The sequence below is a fragment of the Mesoplodon densirostris genome, chromosome 3 (assembly GCF_025265405.1).
Source record: "Mesoplodon densirostris isolate mMesDen1 chromosome 3, mMesDen1 primary haplotype, whole genome shotgun sequence".
Taxonomy (NCBI): domain Eukaryota; kingdom Metazoa; phylum Chordata; class Mammalia; order Artiodactyla; family Ziphiidae; genus Mesoplodon; species Mesoplodon densirostris.
In genome coordinates, this window is record NC_082663.1 from 107,811,657 (window position 1) to 107,836,094 (window position 24,438).

The 24,438-nt window shown below is 40.8% G+C and overlaps 1 protein-coding gene across 1 annotated transcript in view; it reads left to right on the forward strand.

Moving 5' to 3' along the window:
- The window catches only part of MEGF10 (multiple EGF like domains 10), a 123,975-nt gene that overhangs the window by 81,365 nt on the left and 18,172 nt on the right, over positions 1–24,438 (forward strand). Inside the window, exons 9-15 of the mRNA XM_060091902.1 lie at positions 4,338–4,512; positions 5,807–5,927; positions 6,732–6,895; positions 9,180–9,282; positions 21,672–21,818; positions 23,012–23,146; positions 23,673–23,801. Coding sequence (XP_059947885.1) covers positions 4,338–4,512; positions 5,807–5,927; positions 6,732–6,895; positions 9,180–9,282; positions 21,672–21,818; positions 23,012–23,146; positions 23,673–23,801 — 974 coding nt within the window. The remainder of the gene's footprint in view (positions 1–4,337; positions 4,513–5,806; positions 5,928–6,731; positions 6,896–9,179; positions 9,283–21,671; positions 21,819–23,011; positions 23,147–23,672; positions 23,802–24,438) is intronic.

Here is a 24,438-nt window from a genome sequence, read left to right on the forward strand (position 1 = left end):
TCCACCTCTTAGTGGGAGGAGTTACAAAGCGTTTGTACCCATTTTTATTTTGCAAGCTATCGTAAGGTTGAAATGAATTTAAATATATTTATAAGTGATATTAGTATTTTAAATTACAGCACTGTTATAGAGCCTAAGGACACTCTCTGTGAACTGGACTTCTTAAAACTAACTTTTATAGTGGAAATGATTTTTTTTTTTAGAAGATGTTGGGGGTAGGGGTTTATTAATTAATTTATTTATTTTTGCTGTGTTGGGTCTTTGTTTCTGTGCGAGGGCTTTCTCTAGTTGCGGCAAGCGGGGGCCACTCTTCATTGTGGTGTGCGGGACTCTCACTATCGCGGCCTCTCTTCTTGAGAAGCACAGGCTCCAGATGCGCAGGCTCAGTAGTTGTGGCTCACGGGCCTAGTTGCTCCGCGGCATGTGGGATCCTCCCAGACCAGGGCTCGAACCCGTGTCCCCTGCATTAGCAGGCAGATTCTCAACCACTGTGCCCCCAGGGAAGCCCAGTGGAAATGATTTTGAACAGGAAAACAAAATTCAAGACTCACTGAGATTCCACATGGGATATGTATATTAGCTCTTGTTAATAACGACATTTAATAGCTGTGGGCAATCAGGGTGTGCCTATTTGCAAATGCCACCTAATTGTCATATATTTGAGCATGAATAATATCTAAGGAAATGAATAAACGGAAGTTCAATGATTCATTCTATTTTAGCCAGTATTATATGGGATACCTGTAATAATTTAACTCTTAAACTGAAAAACTTTACTAGAATATTTTTATCTAGTTATATATGTGTAAAAAATGGTAGATATTCCTATCTGTGTTTAATCCGATCTTCATATTACACAAAGCAATCTGTTCTTTAGAAAGTAATCAGGTAGGAGGATGTTACCCTTCAACCTCCACTCTGCTGCTCTAACAACAACATGTAAATCTCATTACCAATTAAGCTGACTGCATGAGAACCCATCAAATGCCTCCAAAGTGCTCTGGCTTCCTACATATAATTACAAATTGCAGAATACTAATTTTGGTGTCAATCAATTTGAGAACCAGTGTGCTGCACTAATACTCAGTGGGGGGCATTGAATATCAATTTCTCTGCCTGCCTCTAGCTTAGTTCAATTCCCTGTCCCCGAATTGTCTATTCTGCTTAACATTTATATCTATACCATGAATATTATTTTCTACTTTTTAATGTAGAGTAGTATTTTCTACCAAAAGATGTCCTTTTTTTTATTAGTTTCTGCTTTATAACAAAGTGAATCAGTCATACATATACATCTGTTCCCACATCCCTTCCCTCCTGCATCTCCCTCCCTCCCACCCAGATGTCCTTTTTTTAAAATAGTATCTTAAGGTAAACTACTTTAACCAATCCATCACTTGGAATATTTCTTTTCTTTTTTTCATATGTAGGGCCTTTCTAAAATAAATTTGTCCATGCTTCTTGCACAATACAAGCTTTTATTGGTCCTGCTCACCCTTTTATCCTTGCAGTTTTAAAATTTAAATTTTAGCAATTCTTTTTCACATATAGTCCCCCTAGCAGGCTGCTATCAAACTTCCTTTTCCTTTGGTGTGAAAACAAAGAAAGAAATCTGGGTTCAAGTTTGATTCTGCCACTACCTGTGCAAGACTTTGAATAAATTCCTCTTTCCAGGTCTCTCTTCCCTCATTTATAAAATGGAATCATACCTAACACTGTGAGCATTAAATGAAATCATGTACATGGATTGCTTAGCATGGTGTTAGCATACATTCAGTGATAGTCTGTGCATCCACTTACAATATCATCATAAATGTTACTTAAGTGACTGTCTCCTGCAATTAATGGTGATTCCTTTTAAGTCATAAATTTGACATTTAAAAAACTAATTTTAGGGGAAATCTGGCCTTTGTATGCAGACATACAGATTATAATTTAACATTGCTGGATGACTTCGAGAGATCAGGGGAAGCAGATTTGTGTGGGAAAGCACGATCCCTGGAGTCAGACCCCACCACACATCAACTGTTGACAGTTTCACTTGTTCGCTCAATCAGTGCTTACCGTGGGCTACTGTGTCCATGGCCAGGTGACAAAACACCCTGAATTCTTGTCCTCGTGGAGCTGGAAGTCTAGAGGGGAAAGAAGACAGGGGAAGGGTTATAAAAATAAACATAAGATTACAGATTGTGATAAGTGAGATGAGCAGGGTGCAATGAAAGAGAATAATAGGAGAGACCTAACTGAAACATGAGTGGTCAGGGAAGGCCTCTCTAAGTAAGAGAGATTTAAGCTGAACCTGGAAGGAGAAGATGGAGAGAGCTAGGCCAGGAGTGGGGAGACAGCATTCCTGGCATATGGAATAGCCCATGTGAAGCCCTTAAGTTGAAAAACCTCAATGCTCTTACAAATTAAAAGAAATCTATTGCGGTTGAACATAGTAACAAAGAGAGAATAACGATGAAAAAAGAGGTCGGAAAGAAGGCAGTAGCCAAATGATGAAGGTCTATGGGCTATATTTAGGGTCATCATATATCTGGTGTCACAGGAACTGTTTGGTTTAGGCCTATTGTCCTAATGTACTTATTAGTAACTCCCTTTTCACTCTTAAAAATGTCCTGGTTTAGACAATAAATAATCTTCACTCTAGCTGTATTAAGCAGTATGGATTTTATTCTGAGTGTAGGCTTCAAAGGGAGTCTTTGAAGAGTTTTAAGGAAAATGATACCATATGATCTACTTTTTAGGTGATGAGGCATGAGTGAATGCAGGGAAGAAAGTCGGAAGGCTATTCAGGAGTGTAGGAGACAGATGACCTTGCCTTGGAGTAGGATGGTGACACTGAAGATGGAGCGATGTGGATAGATTCAAGACATATTTTGGAGTTAGAATGGTTAGGTCCTAGTGATGAAGTCAATATGGGAGATGAGGGAGAAGGGGTTATCAGGAATAACTGTGAGGTTTTTAGCTTAAACCACTGAGTGGCTGGTGGTGCCATTAGTTCAGTGGAAAGCAGTTGAAAGGAAACACTGAGTGAGGAATGAAGAAAGGGAAGAACCAGAGCTCCGTGTTTGATGGTTAAATTTGAGAAGCCATGGAGAAACCAGGTATTTTGCCCAAGGATAAATAGCAGATAAGTAGATCTGAGTAGATCTAAGTTGATTTGAGATTCAAACTCTTGTCTTATGAGTCCAAACCTTATATACCCAAGAAACCATTTTAAATGTAGAGTTGTGCTTGAATATTTCTCCCTGCCATGTTTCCTGAGTAATGCTTGTGATGGATGCCTAGGCCTTTGCTTCTGGGCACTTAGTTGCAGTAGGGGCCTAAAAGTATATTTAGATAAATTTCTAAAAATGAGTAACAAACTATCTAACCCACAGGCCTTTTCTTTAAGAAAAAGAGATAGGAAATGAGATTATGGGGTGTGGCTGAGACCCTCACTTGACAGATTAGGATGTCAGGCACAGGGGGGTTATGTGTTTTCACTAATGTTGACCAGGTAGTGGGAGAGCTGGAATGTACACAGCCTCAATCTTCATCCCTCCCAGGTCATGGTTCTTTGCAGAAAATCTATGAACAGTCCTCTGGTGAGAGGTCATTTAGCAAATGTTTGGATGAAACAGTGGGTTTTGTTGTTGGCCTGAATTAAGGGGAGGGTTTTATCTCCATCAGGGGAGAAAGACCATCTTCAACAGTCTTTCAGTTGTGAGCAGAGCTAGTGTGATTGTTCACATTTTCCTTTGGTGAGAAGCACATGTGTTTTGAGCGTTACAGAGCACCCTGTTGTGTGAGCCTCGCTAACCCGTGCCTCTTAGGGCAGCTGATGTGTCCATTTGCTATGGAGTGACAGCTGGCTGCCTGACTCATCAATGTGACTGCTGTTTCAGGTAGAGACAGCTGCTCCACCACCAGGTATGGGGGGTCGAGAGAAGAAATAGACTGAAAAGGTCGCTGCTTCTAGAGTTCCTTGGACATCACTCTGGTGAACTGACTTGGTAGTGTTCATTGGATGGAGTTTTTAGATAGTCTCGTCTAGTTGATGTCTTATCAAATTCGTGCTTTCACTTTACAAAAATTAAAATGAGTTTCAGACAAAAGGACACAGTTGTTTAGAGTCATCCTGCTAGAACATGATGCTGATTTCATGAAACATTTGTGGTACCAATCAGGTTTCAGCCGATTAATTAAATCATACCAAGACTGGGAATGAAGTTTAAATTATCGTGCATGGAATTACCCACACATTTAATGATATGGCTAAAGCAACATTTGCACGGGCCTTGGGTGTCATGTTTACCCGAGAGTGACTTGCTCCTTTCATCCATGTCTCTCAGCTGTCACCCCATGTCTGGAGAGTGTGCCTGCAAGCCAGGCTGGTCAGGACTCTACTGTAATGAGACATGTTCTCCTGGATTCTACGGGGAAGCTTGCCAACAGATCTGCAGCTGCCAAAATGGGGCTGACTGTGACAGTGTGACAGGAAAGTGCACCTGTGCCTCAGGATTCAAAGTGAGTGGCTTGGGCTGTGGAGGAAGGAGATAAGGGGTGCAACTTGGAGCATATTGGTACCATGATTTATATGACCTTTTCTGAAGTCCAAGGAATGTGCTAAAAATCAATCGCATCGTTAACAAGAAAGAAAATAAAGAGAAAAGTAATAATAAGAGATATAAATACTTACCTGAGAATGATGACTGGGCAAGCCGGTGAAACTATAAAGTGGCATTAATATTTAATTATTTAATTAATATATGTCATGAAGTAAGATGTATTTTAATTATTCCTATGTAATTATTTTATCATGTCTTATAGGTAGCAAAGAAATTTTCCAAGTAGGATATGTATTATTGTCAACCGTTTTTGTTTTAATTCCATGCAATTTGAAGGCGCATACTACATCAAGTTAGCATTTATTATATATTAATATCCAAGGATTAGTAGTATATAAGTTTTTCAGTCCCTTTGAGAATCTAGACCTTTCAAATATGCCTATAAGCTAACAGAGAAGAATTTTGCCTAGTTTCCAGGATTTCTTAGCAACAGATTAGAACTTTTTGTTTTGAAGGAAAATGGGTTGTTCTTGAGTTATTTTCTCCCCTTTTTAAGAGAACATTAAACTGTGAAGAATATTGATGATTACTCCAGAGCACATAATATAGAATGAGTGGGTCATAAAGTCTCAGAGCTGAGATCTTTACAGGATTTTCTAACCTGTGTCACAATTCTTTGGTTGAGCCCTTGAATTATCCTTAAGGGTCTTTTCTGTTTTTAAAGGAGGGTGACCTCCAGTCACCTTTGGTAACCAACTTCTATGTTTAAGGCTCCCTGTCAGATAATAAATTGAATCATGCTGCTGGCTGAGTGTGTTCTATTCCTTTGCCTCACCCACTAATCATATTACATATTATACAAGGCAGTCTAGGAAGCATTGCAATTTAATGTATAGTTCATATTTATGTTTATTGACAGTAATTGTACAGCTACAGTTTGTTGTTCTATATCTACTTGTCTGAGCAAGGACAGAGGGTTTTGAATTATATTTGCTACCAAGGAAAACTAATGAAGGCAGCAGGCTTTTTTTGGGTCCTATTCAATACTGTATCCTAAATAGAGGCCAGCTAGCATTGCCCTTGAATCTGTGCAATTAGTATAGTGGTGATGTTATAACAACTCTTAAAAATACAATGTGTTAAAATTAGAGAGGGATTGTAATTAGCATGGACAAGATATATTTTTGTTTATTTGTGTTGGCCTTATTCCATGTGGTAAAATTGCATGCATTTTCCTGTTTGCGCCCATCTAGGGAATTGACTGCTCTACCCCATGCCCTCTGGGAACCTATGGGGTAAATTGTTCCTCTCTCTGCGGCTGTAAAAATGATGCTGTCTGCTCTCCTGTGGATGGATCTTGTACTTGCAAAGCAGGTGAGTGGGTGAATGAGTCTGTTACCTGATCCTAGTCCTGTTAACTCCTAAAGGCACAGGAAAGAAACTTTAACTAGGATTCTAGCTCCAGCTGTGCAGAAATACGGTGCCTGGACTCAGCAAGACCCTTATCCAGGGAGACCTCTCTTAGTTTCGTGAGTCAAAGGGAGAGGCTCACATGAGATGATCTCTGAAGTCGCTGCCAGCCCCAAAAGTCTGTGAGTCTCTGTGCTTTGGTGAAGAGTAAGCAAGCAGATGTGTCCATTCCCCTAAATTGATTGGCCTGGAGTCCTGACAAGAAATGCAGCCAAGCACCTGATTGTATGTGGGGGCCGGATCGTGTTTATTCACAGTTGCTGCAACAGCCGGGATCCTGGATACTCACTGTTCATGGTTCATGGGCTCCTGCTTTAAAGATGGGGTTGTTCTTTCAAACACAAACTTTCCTTCTCCCTCCCATATAAATATTTCATTTGTTGACCTGAACAAAACTCAGCACCCCACAATGTGCATCACTGCGCATTAGATAGTGAGTGATGTACGTTGTGCATCTTCACTTCATCTCTCTTCCCCCAGTAGCCCGGTAGTGCTTCTCAGTGTTGGCATCCTTGACAGCTGTGTGGGTGCTTTAGTTCATTTCTGGTAGAGGCTTTACATAGCAGAGCCAATGCTCCCTGAGCTGTGGCAGGGGCACTTCTGTGCACCTCTGAGATGTTTCTCAAGTGAAGAGTGGCTTGGAAAGGCTGGGCAGAGCTCCCTGCTGCCTTTGTTTGCTCATGTGCCCTGGCACTCTTGTCGTGGCAGGCTGGCACGGGGTGGACTGCTCCATCAGCTGTCCCAGTGGCACATGGGGCTTTGGCTGTAACTTAACATGCCAGTGCCTCAACGGCGGAGCCTGCAACACCCTGGATGGGACCTGCACCTGTGCACCTGGATGGCGCGGGGAGAAATGTGAATTTCCCTGCCAGGTATGACCCAACTGGGAGGGCCGGGAGGAGCTGATGCCAGAGGGTTAGCTTATTTTTGCAGACTTCATGATTTAAAGTACCTGATAGTGAACAAAACCATAGTGACTACTAGAAGAATTGAGGTGTTTCAACTCAGATTGGATACAGGATAGGAAAAGGAATAGATGTGGAAATTAGTTAGGCAACTTTGTGAGAATCCCTTCCTTCCTCTCTCTCCTGGTTCCCGCCACCATTCCCCTCTGTTTTCCCTATTCTAATATACCCATATCTTCATGGCAGCCAGTCACCAGCATTTGTCAAACACCCAGTGTATGCCTGTCAACTCTCCAAATATTGTGTTTCCATTATAATGGAAATCCTCCAGGCTTTGGGGTGGAAAGTGGCAGGGCATTGAAAGGGGGGTGGTGATGGTGTCACAGAAAGCCTCAGTGAGTGGTGAAGGGTTTGGAAACAGCCACCTTTTAACACAGATATCTCTGAAGTCACACAAATCTCCATAGATTTCCATGGTTCAAGGCTGACTCTGTTCCCTTGACCTACTTTGGAGACACCCATCATCAGAACCCCTGTGCCGAGTCTGCTGCAGGCCAACAGGGTGGGCAATGGGTAGTGCATTCTGTAGTAACAGCCCATTTCACTTGCTTCCTCTCACGCACGGGGACAGTTTCCTTCCCTCTTTTCCATTGCTCTTTCTCCCTATGCTCTCGAGCCATTAAGCATTCTCTCAGTGGTGTGTGTTCTCTGCCTCCCGGGGATCATCTGATGGTGAGGTGACACCATGACCCCCTGAACTGGCCCCCTCGAGGGGGGCCTTCCACAGAACACTTTTCTCCCTGGGCTTCCTCCTCATTAAGTGCAGCCCATTTGGCAGCTAGAGAGCATCTCACTGGGGGCTATTCCATGCCCTCCAAACCCCTAGGACAAAGTTAGCTTAGCTTTGCCTCCTGTCATCCACCAGTGAACAGATTATTAGTGCTCTGAGATGGACTTGAAGATCACCCTTCACTCCCAGTCTGAGTGTGGACAAAGCAAAACCCCCAGCACAATCTTGTACATTTTTTGGTATATTATTAGATGCGTTAATAAATCAGCAAAGGCTGAAGATGGTCTAGTGGCTCACAGTGTAGCAAAGCTAAATCCTATAAGCCCGAACAAACATTAGTAGAACCTAAAAATGTTTTTTTAATATTTTATTTTAGTAAGCACTAGACAAGTGATTATGCCATCTAACACCCACTACCTGTTTAATGCTGGTTCTCGGTGCCTCCCTCTTGGTAATTTTGCAGCTTGGTGCTGTGGGAGGTTTGTAGTTCTCTCCCTCAGTCAGGACCTGGCAAAAGAGCAGGGCTTATAAATGCAGAACTTTCATTCCTCTCCCATAAACTAAATGATCACGTCCGTGAAGAGTCTCATCTCTGCTGGACCACCAACGCGGATGTGCATGTGAAAACATTAAGGTCTGGGAGGGGATGAGGGCAGGTTGGGGGGGGCGATGTGCCCGACACACACTGCATCCTCGCTCAGGAGGTTGAATCAGAATGTTTCATGTGGTTTAGATGGCATCATGGAGATTAGGATGCTAATTAGGAAAAGTGACAAAAGATGTTAATTTCTCCTAATTCTATGTATCTCTTCGGCAATTTATGGAAATGATCTTCATCATTAGAACTGTTATTTTTAAAATTTTAGGCTTTCTTTATCTGGGTCAGGGACTTCCCTTTTCACTAATGAATAGAATGCCTTGTAGGAGAATAAAATTCTGGAACCGTGTATGGTGGCAGATGTTAACTTATTGTGGTGATCATTTCACAATATAAACAAATAACGAATCATTATATTTTAGACCTGAAACTAATAAAATGTATGTCAATTATACCTCAATGGGGAAAAAAATGCCCTGTAAGGAGTACTGGAATATTTTATAAAAATCTTTAGGAACAAAAAGACAATATTTTTATGAGTTGTGGCTCATGGTAAGATAAAGATTCTTTTAATTAATTGGCATGTTTACCTATATTTGCCTATATGCACATCAGCATATTGGCATAGTTGGTTCATCATTTGTATGGTAGACATAAACTAAGGTTTGAGGGATTTAAAAATGCTTACCTCTTGCAGCCTAGCCTATATTTGGGGGACCAAGAAGACTTGGGAAGAGGTGATTGTAATGCATGCTGCTGAGAGGTGTTTGGGAGGGGAGGGTGCTGTTTCTGAAACGGCTGACTGAGGTCCCTCTCATCTCCCACCATGGGATTCCCATCCCTCATTGCTATCTTCCATGCAGGATGGCACGTATGGGCTGAACTGTGCCGAGCGCTGTGACTGCAGCCATGCGGATGGCTGCCACCCCACCACGGGACATTGCCGCTGCCTCCCCGGATGGTCAGGTGAGAACCAAGGGACACTACTTGAAATGGGAAACACGCCAACTTGTGCCTAGCGCTGTTCCTTGCTACTTCAGAGAAACATGCACAGGTCAACTTTTTAGAAAACAATGAAAATATGGTAAAGTCTCCAGGAAGCAGACAAATTTTTACCCAAGAAATATTACTGCTAGGCCTAATTAATCTGTAATCCAGGGATGACTTTTTGTTGAATCAGGCAAGGGTAGTTCTCTTGAGCCTTCTGGTATGGATGTTATGGAAAAACCTGAACGAACTTTTTGGCCAACCCAATACAACTATCAGAATTCACGTCATCAAGAGGGGAAAATTGTGAATTGCTGTGTAGTTCTCTTGAGCCTTCTGGTATGGATGTTATGGAAAAACCTGAACGAACTTTTTGGCCAACCCAATACAACTATCAGAATTCACGTCATCAAGAGGGGAAAATTGTGAATTGCTGTGAAGGGTTTAGCAAGACCTCTGTGGTATTTTTGAGCATTGAGGAAAGAATGATTGAAATAAACCATAAGAAAATAAGTTCACCTCAGTGAGGCAAAACTATTAAATAGTTTTATGGTTAATATGCAAATATTAAAATATTTATTACTAGAAATATTTCTTACAATAATATTTGTCTTAAAAATTCATAATATGATTGAGGACAAATTTTCTAACCACAAGGTAGAAATTTCTCCTTATTTATATGGCTTCTTGGTTGCAGCCAGGAAGTTTATCAAACTAACAGTGGTCTTGGGAGAAGAACCATGTTTTCGCTTAGGATATATAGACTTGGGAGATGGCACTAAATGCCCAAGCAAATTGGTATCTTGCTCTTCTTTTTGATACATAAATTCAAGGCTGTTCTAAGAAGACAAAAGAAGCCAAAAAATAGAATTTTAAACACTCATTAAGAAAAATTGCTAATGGGAATGCAATAGGAAAATTATCGGATATTGGAAAGAATGAACTGAATATATTGATGAACATTTCTTCTGTAAGTAAATTGAAATGTTAAATGCTGATTGCCAACTTAGAGTGAAATCCTCTTAAACTGGAGACAGGATTAGAGGTAGATAAATGAACCAAAACTTTCCTTTAAAATTATATTCTCATTAGAAGTCATTTGTGTGTGCTTTTGTATATATTTGTGTCTAAATATATTTGTATATATATTTAGAGAAGAGAGAGGGATTTGTAAGACAGAGCTGTTTCCATATTGGTGATTCTTCAGTATCCTCCAGAATAGTTTTTTAACTTGTCCTCTAAAAGAGAAATTGATAGTAACAAGCCCAGTATCCTCTTCAGTGATGGTTCATATTTTCAGAAGATGGGTCTTTCAGAGAAGTCTCTTATGCCTCCATACCAGAGTTGTCATGTTGAGGAAATTATGGAGTGGCCTTACCTTTTAGCAAAAATGCACACAAAGAAGACTCTAGAGAAATAATAATAAGTAATGCTTATACTGCAGGCTTACAACTCTAAGAGGTAGAAAATATTATTTTCTCCTTTTTTCAGATGAGGAAACTGAGGCAAAGAGAAGTTAAGTGGCCTGACCCAGAGTCCCAGAGTCAGTAAACATGAGAAATGGGATTTGCACCAATGCTGTCCCACCATGTAGCCAGCTCTCTTAACTTTTACACCCTACTGCCATGCGTGGACTTAGTCCAGGAAGTGCTGGGGAGAGAGGGAAGTTACGCTGAGATTTATTTTCAGCATGGATGAAGACTTCTGAGAATTATATGAGAGGACCATGGTTCTCAGTGCTGATAACTAGCAACCTTTTTATAGATAGATAGGTAGGTAGGTAGATAGATAGATAGACTCACATATCATAGAATTCACCTATTTAAAGTGCAGAATTCAGTGGTTTTTAGTGTATTCAAACAATTGTACTGCCATTACCACTATCAATTTTAGAAGATCTTCATTATCACCCCACAACAAAAACCCTATTAGTACCTATTAGCAGTCATTCTCCATTTACTCCCAACTCACCCTCCCACCCCCTTCTCTCTACTCTAGGCAACCACTAATCTACTTTCTGTTTCTGTAAACTTGCCTATTCTGGATATTGTATAGATTCATATAATATGTGGTATTTTGTAACTGGATTTCTTCTCTTAGCATATATTTTTAAGGTTCATCCATATTGGAGCATATATCAATACTTCATTCCTTTTGACTGGCAAATAATATTCCATTGTGTGGATAGGCAACATTTTATTTACCCATTCATCAGTTGATAGACATTTGGGTTGTTTCCACCTTTTTGGCTATTATGAAAAATACTGTTATGAACATTCTTGTACAATTTTTGTGTGGATGTATATATTTTAGGTATACACTTAGGCGTGGAATTGCTGGGTTGTATGATAACTCTAAGTTTAATCTTTTTAAGAACTACTGCACTTCTTTTCCAAAGCATCTGTACCATTTTGCATTCCTACCAGCAGTGTATGAAGTTTCCATATCCTCACCACACTTGTTATTATCTTTTTGATTATAGCCATCCTGGTGGGTGTGAAATCTTATCTTATTGTGTTTTTGATTTGCATTCCCTCAATAAGTAATGATGTTGAGCATCTTTTCATATATTTATTGGCCATCTGTATAACTTCTTTGTAGAAATATCTCTTCAGATACTTTGCTCATTTTTTAACTTGGGTTATTTGTCTTTTTATTATTGAGTTGTAATATCTCTTTATATATTCTAGCTCTACGTCCCTTTTCAGATATATAATTTGCAAACATTTTCCCTCTGTGATTATTTTTTCACTCTCTTGATGGTGTCTTTTGCCACAGAAAATTTTTATATTTATAAAGTTCAGTTTATCTATTTTTTTCTTTTGTTGCTTGTACTTTTGGTGTCAAATCTAAGAAACCATTGCCTAATCCTAGATAACAGTGATTTATGCCTGAGTATTCTTCTAAGCATTTTATAATTTTAGCTTTTACATTCTGGTCTTCGATACATTTTGAGTTTGTTTCTATATATGGTGTGAGGTAGGGGTCCAAATTTATTCATTTGTATGTCAGTATCCTGTTGTCCCAGCACCATTTGTTGAGAAGAACATTCTTTCCCCCACTGTATTGTCTTGATATGCTTGTCAGAAAGCAATTTACCATAAATGTGACAGCATTATTTCTGGCCTCTCATTTCTATTCCATTGATATATATGCCTATCCTTATGTCAGTAATATACTCTTTTGATTGCTGTAGCTTTGTAGAAAGTTTTAAAATTGGGACATGTGAGTCTTCCAACTTTGGTCTTCTTTATCCAGATTGTTTGGCTATCCTGGGTCCTTTGAATTTCCATATGTATTTAGGATCATCATGTTAACTCCTGCAAAGAAACAAGGTGTAAAATTAAAGAGGATTGAATAAATAGATCCATGAGAGTAATACTGTCAACTTATCAATATTAAGTATTCAGATCCTTGAATGTAGGAGGCCAACAGTAACCTCTGCAGTGGTGTCTCTCAGCCCTTTGGAATTTGTTGAGAGCTTCTTTGGCTTCTGGCAGGAGTAAACTGAGAAAAACTGTAGTGTGCTTGATTTCTAGTGTTTGAGAGCTACCTTGGGGAACAGGTCAAGGCTTGTGTAATAGACTTCATTTTCTGTCAATAGGAGCTACCCACAGAAACAAGGACTCCCTAGCCCTCTAATTCCTCCCTGACTTGCAAAGACTGAGATAACTGACTTCCCAATGTGAAATTCTACCTTCCCATGTTTCTGTTTGGCTCTTAATTACTAAATGTTAAAACTACATCCCTCCAGGGATTAAACCAGATTTTGTAACTTCACAGCGTTCTTGAAGTTCTCAAATGTAGTGACCAGTATTAAGTTCTCAAAGAACACAGTGAAGCAAATAGCATTTTAGCCCCCTGGCAAATTCAGAACCTAACTAACAGAGAAGTCACATCATTTGTTTTGGGCCATACTCCACCAAATCTACTTTAGTCTTATGAATATAGAGGAAATGTGAGATGTTCCTGAACACACCAGTCATTGATCAAGTATCCACCTGCTTTGATGATTTAGAACAAACATGAGAAAAGCAGGAGATATGATTTAGCCTGAAGCCAGCTAGAAAATATGTTAGTTGCATTCCATAGTCTGGGTCATGGGGTAAGACAAATGATCCCATCTGGCCTTAGACCTGTGGAGCTCCTGTAGGGATGCAGTGGCTTTGTCACACAACATAATCTTGTAATCCTCTGTCCATCTGTGACTGGTCTGCTTCTCCAAAGGGGAGGAAGTTGTGCTGCTTCATTTGTTCTATCACTTGTTGCCCACCATCTCTTTGCTTCATGGCTCCAATGTCTAATTCCTGTGGGTCTTCTGCATGGGCTGTTGGTCTGTAAGTATCTAAGACTGCTGGGAGACATTTTTTAGAGCAGTTATCCCCTGCACACAACAGAACACACTTGTATAAGCAAACATATGTAGAGGAAAAGAAAGTTCCTGAAGTTCTGGAAAACACCCTATAGTTGGATCAAGAATTGTCTTATTTTTCTAAAGGAAAGAAGAGTAGAAAGGGGGGACAGCCCCCCTTTCTAAGTTTCCCCCCACACACCAAGTTTGACCAGCTGAGTAAGGGAGCTGCTGCTTCGGACACTGATCAGTGATGCCTGAATTGTCATAGTAAGGGGAGACCCACCTTTCTTTGTCAAGTGACATAGAAGTGCAGATTCAAGTGCACATGAGTTTTAATCATGTACACAGAACACCATTTCATTTTCAAAACTGGGTAGACTCATCATTTTTCATTACATACTTGTTTTGAGTAAGTACCTCATAAGGACATTTCAAAATAGGAAGAAAGCTTTGCTTTTCCTTTAGATATCAGGTTTGGGGCAAAATAAGTAACCTCAGTCCAGGGAAGCAAGTGATTCTGTTTCCTTCCTCCTTATTGTGGAGATTGCTCTAGGTGAAATGTTGAGAATCGCTGGAGAGGGTAGCAAGTATGTGGGATGACAGTGAGGCTTTTGTGAAGGAATCAATGAAATCTAACACAGGGACCTGGGCTCTTCCCTCGACCAAATCATCAAGATACTGTAGAGGTACCAAATGTGCTCAGCCGCTGAGGATGGGGAGAGGCTGATCTGGCCTAGGAGTATGGATCCAGCAAGAAGGGTCAAGAGACCTTTATCCCTCTTTGCAAAGAAACTGACATACCCACATTGAGGAAGTCAGGCACTGACATGATACACTGAGGAAGTCAGCTTGCTTTCTCACCAAGGGGCTCATCACCATCCTTGTAACTTCACTCTCTTTTCTAATGTTTGACGGTCTTTTTTCTTAAAGGAAACAAGACTCTTATTTATTTCTACTATAATTGATAGTCCCATTTTTACCTAGTCATAAAATAAGTTTTCAAAATGTACTACCATAAATATTAACCAAAATTTGCATCTGACATCCCAGTTACTATTTCCAAAAGAAATGTAGCATTTTTCAAAAGAAGAGACGTGCACTTTTATTATATGTTTTTAATTAAAACCTTAATGTATTGATGTGTTTAGCCAATAGGTTTCTTTATCGAACAGAGGCAGATTGCATTAAAAGGGAAAAAATGAAACATCAACAAAATATAGGCTGTGTCCTGGGCTCCTTCTCCCACACCTCTGCTACACACACACACACACACACACAGTCTAATAAAATGAGACTGACTCTTCAAAATCATTATTCTGAAATCCCAGGTGTCAGTGAAATATAATTAGTTGTATGTGTGTGTGTGTATGTATGTTTCCAGAGTAGTGGAGTGATATGCTTAGAAAGTTTTTCCCCAAAACAGTAGAAACACGCTGATTTTTTTTTTTCCCCTTCCTTTCTGCTCTGACTTCAGTCAGCTAGATCACCTCTTTGCTGAGTGTTACAGCTAATCAGGATTTCATTCCAGCTGTCTGGGAGGATATGCAGTCTCCAGGCTGGTTCCCGACCCTGGCTAAGATCACTGTCACCGGGGAACTCCTTTAACTCATATAACTCATATATTCCTGATCCCCACTTCACACATACTAAATGACAATCTGGAGGGTGCATGAGGAGGAGGATGGAGCCATTGCTAGCTCATAAAGTACCATTTGGACAAATTTGGAAAAGGTTTGGAATTCCCTCAGGGTGTGCTTCTTGGTGGTAGAATGCAACGAGCTGGATTTCTGCTCTAACTTAGCCCTTTAGCCAGGGGCTCTTGTGCAGTGTACAACCTGCACAACCTTACCTGTTGGCCCTGTCTGTTATTTAAAAAGTTACCCCAGTAATTGCAGGGACAATTACCCATCTGTGGGTTGGCTTCTGCTCTACCTTGCTACTCTAGTGATTGAAGAGGTTGGAGTCCAGGGGAGCATTTCTGCAACAGAAAACCTCATAGCCAGTGGCAGAAGACTAGAGGAGGCTTAGAGACACATTCATTCCAGAACAAAAAAGTTAAGTGCTAAACTGAGAGAAAAGAGATTAAGATGCCAAAGCAAAGTCTAGGAGTCTTAGGAAAGAGAGTGGGACTAGCAAGGCATGGATAATGATGAGGAGGGGAAAGGAGAGTAGGAAGAGAGGTGGGGTGCTCGTCTGAGCCCAGCCAGGAAGGGGGACACTGGAAAGAGGAAACACTGCAGGCAACTTCATGAGAAGAGGCCAGCTTTTCTACTCTTCCCAGCAAGCAGAACCAGGCCTGCAGTGGTCCCAGCACCTCTCCAGAAGGACAGCCCCCCTTTCTAAGTTTCCCCACACACACCGAGTTTGACCAGCTGAGTAAGGGAGCTGCTGCTTCGGACACTGATCGGTGATGCCTGAATTGTCATAGTAAGGGGAGACCCACCTTTCTTTGTCAAGTGACATAGAAGTGCAGATTCAAGTGCACATGAGTTTTAATCAACGTGCTTTGCACCCAATCAGCCACAAGTGCAAATGACTCGTTATTTGACCCTTTAAGATATTGGGGCAGGAGGGGTGGGAAATGTGTTAACACATGCATATGTCTGTCTGTCACATAGTCTTGGAGGAAGGAGTAATTTAAAAGCAGAACATGGGGTCCCTAAAGTGAGGGTGGAGGAGGGGGCTCGCCCTCCCAAAAGAAAGGCTGTTGTAAAAGCCAAGCTTCCAGATCCCTAATCTGCCTGGCATTCCATTCTGTTTGCTTTTATCTGGGCCCGGACTAAGTCAGGCCATGCTCTCTGGTGTTTTGTGTTGCCACTGCAAATACAACCATCTCTGATTTACATTATTTATTTATCAAGATTTTTTTTCAACTTGGCTACCAATATAGCAGTTCCTTCTTCCTTTAACATTTATGGTATCGAAAGAGAAAACATTTGATTTATCAACCATTTATTGAGTATCTCCACGTTGTATGCAACCACAGTGCTTCGGTGCTAGGAGCAGGAAGATGAGGTAGCACCGGCTCCTGGCCGGCAGGAAGACACTCATGACCCTCAGGGAAGTCATTGTGTGGGCAGAGGTAGATAGGCCAGGGAGTCACTTGTCTACACTGCCATACACCTCTTCTTCAGGTGTCCAGAGGATTAGAAAAGCAGAGACAATGTTATGACTAAATAATTTAGTTCCTCTCTCCTATAATCACCAGGCCCAGTGATTGTTAACAAATCTCACTCTTTGCTCTAACAGATATTTAGTAGCTCGTTGCTCGGGAAAAAGACATCAAATCAAAATCATTTCCTTCATTCATTAACGCCCCAAATATTGCAATACTTGTATAAGGAATATATACAATTAAGCAAGACAAGGAGTTTGGGTTAGATCTCTGAGAGGGGAAATAATGACACCCCGGATGATTTATTTACTGCATTCATGCAATCACAAATGCCTAGTGAATGCTGATTTCACGTGGAGGCCGTGGGTATAATGCATCAGGCATTAAATGCACGAACATTTCTTTAGAGCTGCTTAGCTGAAGTTTATCACGATCACTCAGCCATTGCCTAGCAACTCGTGAAGGCTATCAAAGAGCTCTTTGTCCTCAGTCCTGGCAAAAACAGTCCCGCACAGACCTCCTTATCAGTGTTAGAATATTTATCAGGAAAAAATGCTTCCATTGAACTAGAGAGTCCTGCAAATTTAAAGATATCCCCTTCCGATTTTGTCCCTTCTTCCAAGTAGTGTAGGAAGTTGTTTCCTGAAGTAACTTGTATTAAAGCCTCTATCTGTACTTTGATAAACATTCCAAAAGAATTTCCTTAAGATGTCCCATAATTCTTTTATTGCTTTATAATCTGGCCTAACATTTAAAATCACAGACCTGAGCTCATCAAAGTCTGTCTTGCCCAAAATAAGCAGGGCAGACATTTCCACCCCCTTAGCTGGGAAGAGTCCCCATTTTAGGTACACAAAACATTAACGTGTTGGGCTTCCTGGTTTGAGTGCTCTTCTTGTAACTTCTTCAGAGAAGCAAAGAATGATATGGTTGCTCCATACAGTTGGAAAATGGTTCTGAATATTATGTTGGAAAGAGGAACTGTGCTTACTGACTCATTCAACAAACACTTATTTAACACCCTCCATGTACTGGGCACTGCAGTGAACAAAAGCAGCCATCATCCGTCTCTTCCTCACAGAGCTGCCAGAATTCCTAAACTACCCTGGATGGAATATGGGCGGGGGGATGGTCTTTCATCTGCATTCTCTCCTGCACCCCTGTGGAATTCATCTTGCCCCCAGGTGCCATTGATTTCATTCAAGACCTTGTCATTTTTATCACTTTTTACTTGGGTAACCCAAAATAGCCACCTGACATGTCTTCTTTCCTCCAGGCTCATCGTCTTCAAACCATCATCTTCCCTCCTACAAAGCACAAATCTAACTATGCCTCTCTCCTACTTAATTGTCCATCTGGTCTCTGTTAACACCAGGAGGAAGCTCATACTCCACAGCATGGCATCCTTGGCTCTTCCCTATGTGACCACTGCCTGCTGCCCCATTGCCTTTCCTGCTTTTCCCGGCACCAACTTCAGCTGTCCCCAACACTTGTGATTTCTGAAGGATAGACACATACTTCTTAGGGCCCGAACCTTGCACCCACCATTCTGTTAGCCTGGGACCCTCCTCCACCTTCACAAGCTAACTCCTTCCCTAATCATGATCCCCAGACAGGGTTGGATATGGCTGTTCTGGGGCCATTATCACTCTAGAATTGGAGGTCTTTCTTAGAGAACCTTTCATGAGCAAGCCAGCAGTTTCTAGACCCCTTGAATGTTTATTGAGCTGAATTCTCTTTTCTGTCTTTGACAAACAAGGTAAGAAAAAGATGTCTTATAGCACTCCAGCAAGGTTGGCAAAGAGTAGGATGAGAATAATGGAAATAATTAAGGAATAAAACAAATACACACACACACACACACACACAGCCCCTCCCACCCCCCAAAAAATGGTTATAGCAAACTTACAATTCCCTATCCTGGAGAAAGTTTCATTGCAGGGTTAGCCCTATATGGAGGTCATATCAGTGGCCATATACCAAGTGTGACCTAGAGAAGCACTTACCCCAGTACTACCTCCTAAATTTCAGTCAACCCTACTGCCTGAAATTCCACAGCTAGAGATTTATTTCTTAGGCTTCTAACATGTATGCTGTCTTAAAATACTAATATTTTCTAGAGAAGATAACACCTCAGCAAATACATTTATCTTATCTTTTTCTGACTGTAAGATGAAATGAAAGATAACAGGAGGGCACAGAGGTCCAGAGGGGAGGAATAGCAATAGGAGAAAATGGTGCAGTAAGAGGAAAAAAGCTTCATGCTTTTTTCCCGGAGTTGCCCCTTGACTGAAACATGCTTTATATTTGTCTCCAAATAGATTTGGCATTAATATCTGCAAAATGATGACTCACTTTTACTAGTGATAGAGAAGAAAAAAAGGAATTGAATTTTTAAAGCGAGTTGGTAATAGAATTGTTATAATTTACTTGCCAAGGAAAGACTTCTTTGCAGCCCTAAAATAAAAGTTATTTAAACATAAGCTTGGTTCTATTGAAATATGCTCATATGATTGGAGACAGAAGGCTTGATAGATGATCTCTAGAATTCCCTGTGATTCTCTGGAAATGAAATGATGGGTAAATCATGTGAAAAAAAGCTTATCTTTGCAATGGATCTCCTTGCTATATCGGGGGCCTTGTTAGTTCTATGAAAATTACCTAGATAAAGTTGATTGTAACTGATGGTTATGTTAACCAGCTGGACAAACCTACTAGAGAAGAGGAAACAGATATGAAATAAAGGATCACTTTATTCTGATTTGCCAATCTGCCCTGGCATCATTTTTCTTGACATGCTTTGATTGAGAATGTGCTAATTAATACATAAATCATGATAATCTCTAATGTGAAAAAGCAGCATATGCTTTTTGATCTAAAGTGTATTCCATCTTAACTGCATTTATTGTCATGTAGAGATTTGGTAAGTAGTTGATAAACTAAATCACCATAAATGGCTAAATCTCCACCTCCCGCAAACGCCTATCCCACAAAAAAGTGTCAAAAATCAGGAGTAATTTTCAGGATGATTTTCAGATTAGCCAGATAATCATTCAGCTTCTACTTCTTTAAAATCCTAACTCGGATTTGCCTGGGTAGCTCTAGACCAAAATGGCCAGGGTCGTCTCCGTCTCAATGAAGCAGGTGTCCCGTATTAGCTGCTGCTAAATAGGAGTGCTGGCTCACCATCAGAGCTCAGGACTTGAACTTGAATAGAGAGTGGAAGCCTGTAGCAGGTTACCTTTATGGGTACTTCTTTCAAATCTGGAAAACAAACTTTAGATTTGCAGCCTCTTTCAAAGTGGTTTGCTCCTCAATCCATTTGATGCTTCTGCCTAGTAGAGCTATGAGTCAAAACACCAGCTAAGGCTCTGGGGCAGCTTTAGCACACTTGGGGAGCATAGCATTTGCAATTCCATCTCAGTTTTTTGAAAAAGATTTGAAAGAAAGATCAAATATTTGTGAACTCAAGAAAGAAAATATCATAGTAGGCCAAAATTCCACGTTTTATTTTATGGGGAACACTTAAACCCCAATTGGCTTCTAACAGGCCTGCTTGCCTTTCTTCAGCCAGCAACCAAGCTAAAATAACAGTCTGTTGTAAGTTCAAGTGAAACACAATGAGGTCTGTGCTTTTTCATGCCTACTTAACAGCCTGTACCATGCAGAAGACTTTCAGATGGAGAAAAACAGGAACAGTCAAAAGTGGAGTTATTTCAGCAGAAATGACTGGCCACCAATTAGCAACGTTCACTTTATGGTTTGGGGCTGCTTCTGTGTTAAGGTTTGGGCCATGGTAACTTTTCTCCTAATCAATTTAGGAGCAAAAACTTTAATACAAAACAGGGCATTGTCAGCCTCCTTGGTGCGGGCGGAGTTCGTGTTCTGGAATCATCAGAGTGGGAGTGGGCTTGTTCCTACTGTGTTTTCACTTGGTCTGAGGCCAGCAGTCTCCAGTTCACTCCTAATTATAACTCATTCTTCTTGCCTCTCAATGCAAGGAGCATTTCTTTGAGTTGTGAAGTATTCTGACTTACAAGAAAGAGCCCCCTGTGGCATTTCGAATACAGATTTACAAAAGAAACTTCCATTTATCTCAAATAAAACCTGGTTTTATTTTTATTTTTTGCAACTTTGGATTTTCTTTGTTTCCTTTAGGCATTTGTTCACTCGTAACTGACTCTAAAGTTTCTCTATTTCCAGATTAAGAGTTAAACACCTGCATATGGGTTCATAATAATCAATAGCTTAGACAACAGCTATGAGTAACTTCATTAGTGATATTCTGCCTGTGTCTGCCCAATGGCAGATTAAATGTTTAAAGAGGAATTTGGTGGCACAGATTAGTATATCTTTCTGTCTTGCACACTGTATTTTGAAAGTATTTTAAGACTGTGTTTATTTGTTTGCTCCAGGGGAAGGTTTTCTTTACATAACACAATTTAACCACCTTTTGCTTCACCTTATCTTTTTATACTTTGTCCATTTCTCCATAAAAACAAAGAATGTCGAAGGGAGGAAGTTACCGGAGGCTAAAGGATATAGTATTTTTGATAAATTTTGCCTTCAGTAGACAGAGCCCTTGGGCTTCTCCTCTGATCTCTCCTCCTAAAGAAGAAAAATCAGTATAACAAAGATGTTCTATTTCTTCTCCTTTATGACACCACAGAAAACAGTTCTGGGATTACTTTAATGATACGATGATATGATATATGATCCAATGTATGATGATGTATTGATGTGTATAAGTGGATTTTAAGCCTTGTATCATCCCCACTCACTGCTGCCCGTGATACCTCAGAGTCGACATGGTGACCTTGGTCCTGGTCTCTGACTTAGCATCCCAGGCACCCGCCCCAACGGCTTCTCACTCAGCCTTGCCCGTGTGCCTTGTTTCAGGTGTCCACTGTGACAGCGTATGCACTGAGGGACGCTGGGGCCCCAACTGCTCCCTGCCCTGCTACTGTAAAAACGGGGCTTCGTGCTCCCCCGATGACGGCATCTGTGAGTGTGCGCCAGGGTTCCGAGGCACCACTTGTCAGAGAAGTAAGTGTCTCGTTAGACGGCAGTTTCCATCTTCCCTTCTCAGATCACTGTGTACAGAATCCTGATCTCTGTCCCACCCCTCAATTCATAGAAGTGTTCTGTTGCAGTCGAGGGCAGGGGAGAGTGGCGTAGGTCACCCTGTCCTTTGCAGAGCTGTCCTCACTCGATAGCCCTTCCCCAAAGGCTTCATTCTTTCCAACCTTCAGGACTAACCTAACAGATGGGGCTTTAGCCATTTCTTCTCAGGAATGATTTCATTGCCTTGTTGGCATCATCATCAGTTTCTTGATCCTGCCTTCAATCTTGCAGGACCTGGTGTTCCAGAAATCCATTGACCTGTAACTATTTTATTCAATCATTTTGGCATTGTCCTTACCTCAATTACCAGAAGTCAACATCAGCCAAACTTTGCGGCAAATCATACGTCCTTCTAGTAGTCTGAAAGCCAGTGCTCAGGGGAAAATAGGATTGCACAGCTTAAAATGGGGGCTGATGACATTGGTCAATAGAATTTTTGAGTTAGGGAGTGATCCATAAGATTTCCCTCAATCTTTCAGTAAATGTAATCAAGAAAGGAATATATGACTAATTGTAAGATACATTATTCTATTCTTTTAATTATGATTTTTTTGCACTAAGTGTTCTATGCTGTCATTCTATACTTAAATCCAAATAATGTCTTGGGAAGAGCCTAATTATAAAGCATTTTGCTTTTTCACTTTTCAATTACAGTCATTAATCTGGACCATTTTGAGGAGGAACAATCTTTTAATTCTGACTGTAGATCTATTTATTGCCAGAAATGACTCTTAAAGAATAAAGGATTAACGTGTGGCTTGAAAGTATTTATTTGGGCCTTGTTAGTATTTAGAATTTTATTTCTTTAATTTATTTGCTCAACAAAAATTCCTCAAGCCCCTGCTCTATGCCAAGCTTCGAGCTAATTGGGGCCATAAATGGGAAAATAAAGAGAACTAAGACATTTTGCCTGCCCTGAAGCAATTCAGAGTTTACTGGCTTCTTTTCATTATTAAAGAGTGCCCTCATTCCTTTTGTTGTTGTTTTATACTTGGAAAATTCTCAGTATCATTAAAAAGAATTTTTTTTTTTACCTGAAACTTGAACTAGATCCTTATGTGGAATAAGAGAGAAACACATCTCCGGGAAGATAACTATTTCCTTTCTGTTTTCAGTCTGTTCCCCTGGTTTTTATGGGCATCGCTGCAGCCAGACGTGTCCACAGTGTGTGCACAGCAGTGGGCCCTGCCACCACATCACAGGCCTGTGTGACTGCTTGCCTGGCTTCACAGGCGCCCTCTGCAATGAAGGTAGGGTGCGCAGGCTTTGGGAGAAATACGTGGTGGTGAGCACGCCCCATGCAGCCTGTCCTCAGGCTTCCCAAAGGACACGTGCGTCTTCAGCTAGCAGCTAGCGATGCCTTCTGGTATGCTGTGGCTGCAGCTTCTGTAAATATGACTTTGAGCTTTGGAAAAGCTGGCTTGCCAATCCAGCACAATCTCTTTATTCTCTGAGCTGTGCTACTTTTCAGTTTTAATTAGAAACAGCCTTCCATGAAAAATCAATATGAGGAAGGATTTTGACTCCCTGAGCAAGGAGCCAGGAAGATTTCTAGAAATGTGGTGATGTCTCCTGATTTGTGGTGCCTTAATGAGGGTCTTTGGCTTCAGATGTTCGTAAAAATGAGCTCATTCAGGATGAGGGATGCTCTTGAGTGGAGGCAGCTACCAAATGGATGGCTGGGTTGATGACCTTTAAAGTCATTTCCTATCCTGAGTCTAGGGTTCTGTGAGATGAGATGTAATTGTGAGTTTCTGACCTATGATTTATTCACAGTGTGTCCCAGTGGCAGATTTGGGAAAAACTGTGCAGGAATTTGCACCTGTACCAACAATGGAACCTGTAACCCCATTGATAGATCTTGTCAGTGTTACCCAGGTTGGATCGGCAGTGACTGCTCTCAACGTAAGTCTTGTTTGGGAACAACTGATCAACCATTTATTTACATTTGTTTTCAAATTCTTTAGGATTGAAGTATGAGTATTTAAATAATCAAGAAAGACTATATGAATAATTATAAGATATATTATTTTATTTTATTTTATTTTATTTTATTTTGTGGTACGCGGGCCTCTCACTGTTGTGGTCTCTCCCGTTGTGGAGCACAGGCTCCGGACACACAGGCTCAGCGGCCATGGCTCATGGGCCCAGCCGCTCCGCGGCATGTGGGATCTTCCCAGACCGGGGCACGAACCCGTGTCCCCTGCATTGGCAGGCAGACTCTCAACCACTGCGCCACCAGGGAAGCCCTGTTATTTTAATTTTTAAGTGGCTTTTTTCCCCTCAGTAAGAGTTCTATGCAGTGGTCCCAAATTTAAATCCAACTCATGTCTTGGAAAGAACCTAAATAGGTAGCACTTTGCTTATTCACTAAAATGATTCTTCATTTGTAAAATGAGGGTCTTGTACTCAGAAAATCCATTCAAAAGTTCATTCCAGACTTCAAGTGTCAGCTATGATTTTTCCCTTGCTCTTGGGCAAAAATGGTACACACAATTATGGGAGAAAATTTTTTCATTTTTTAATTACTTCGTATTTATTT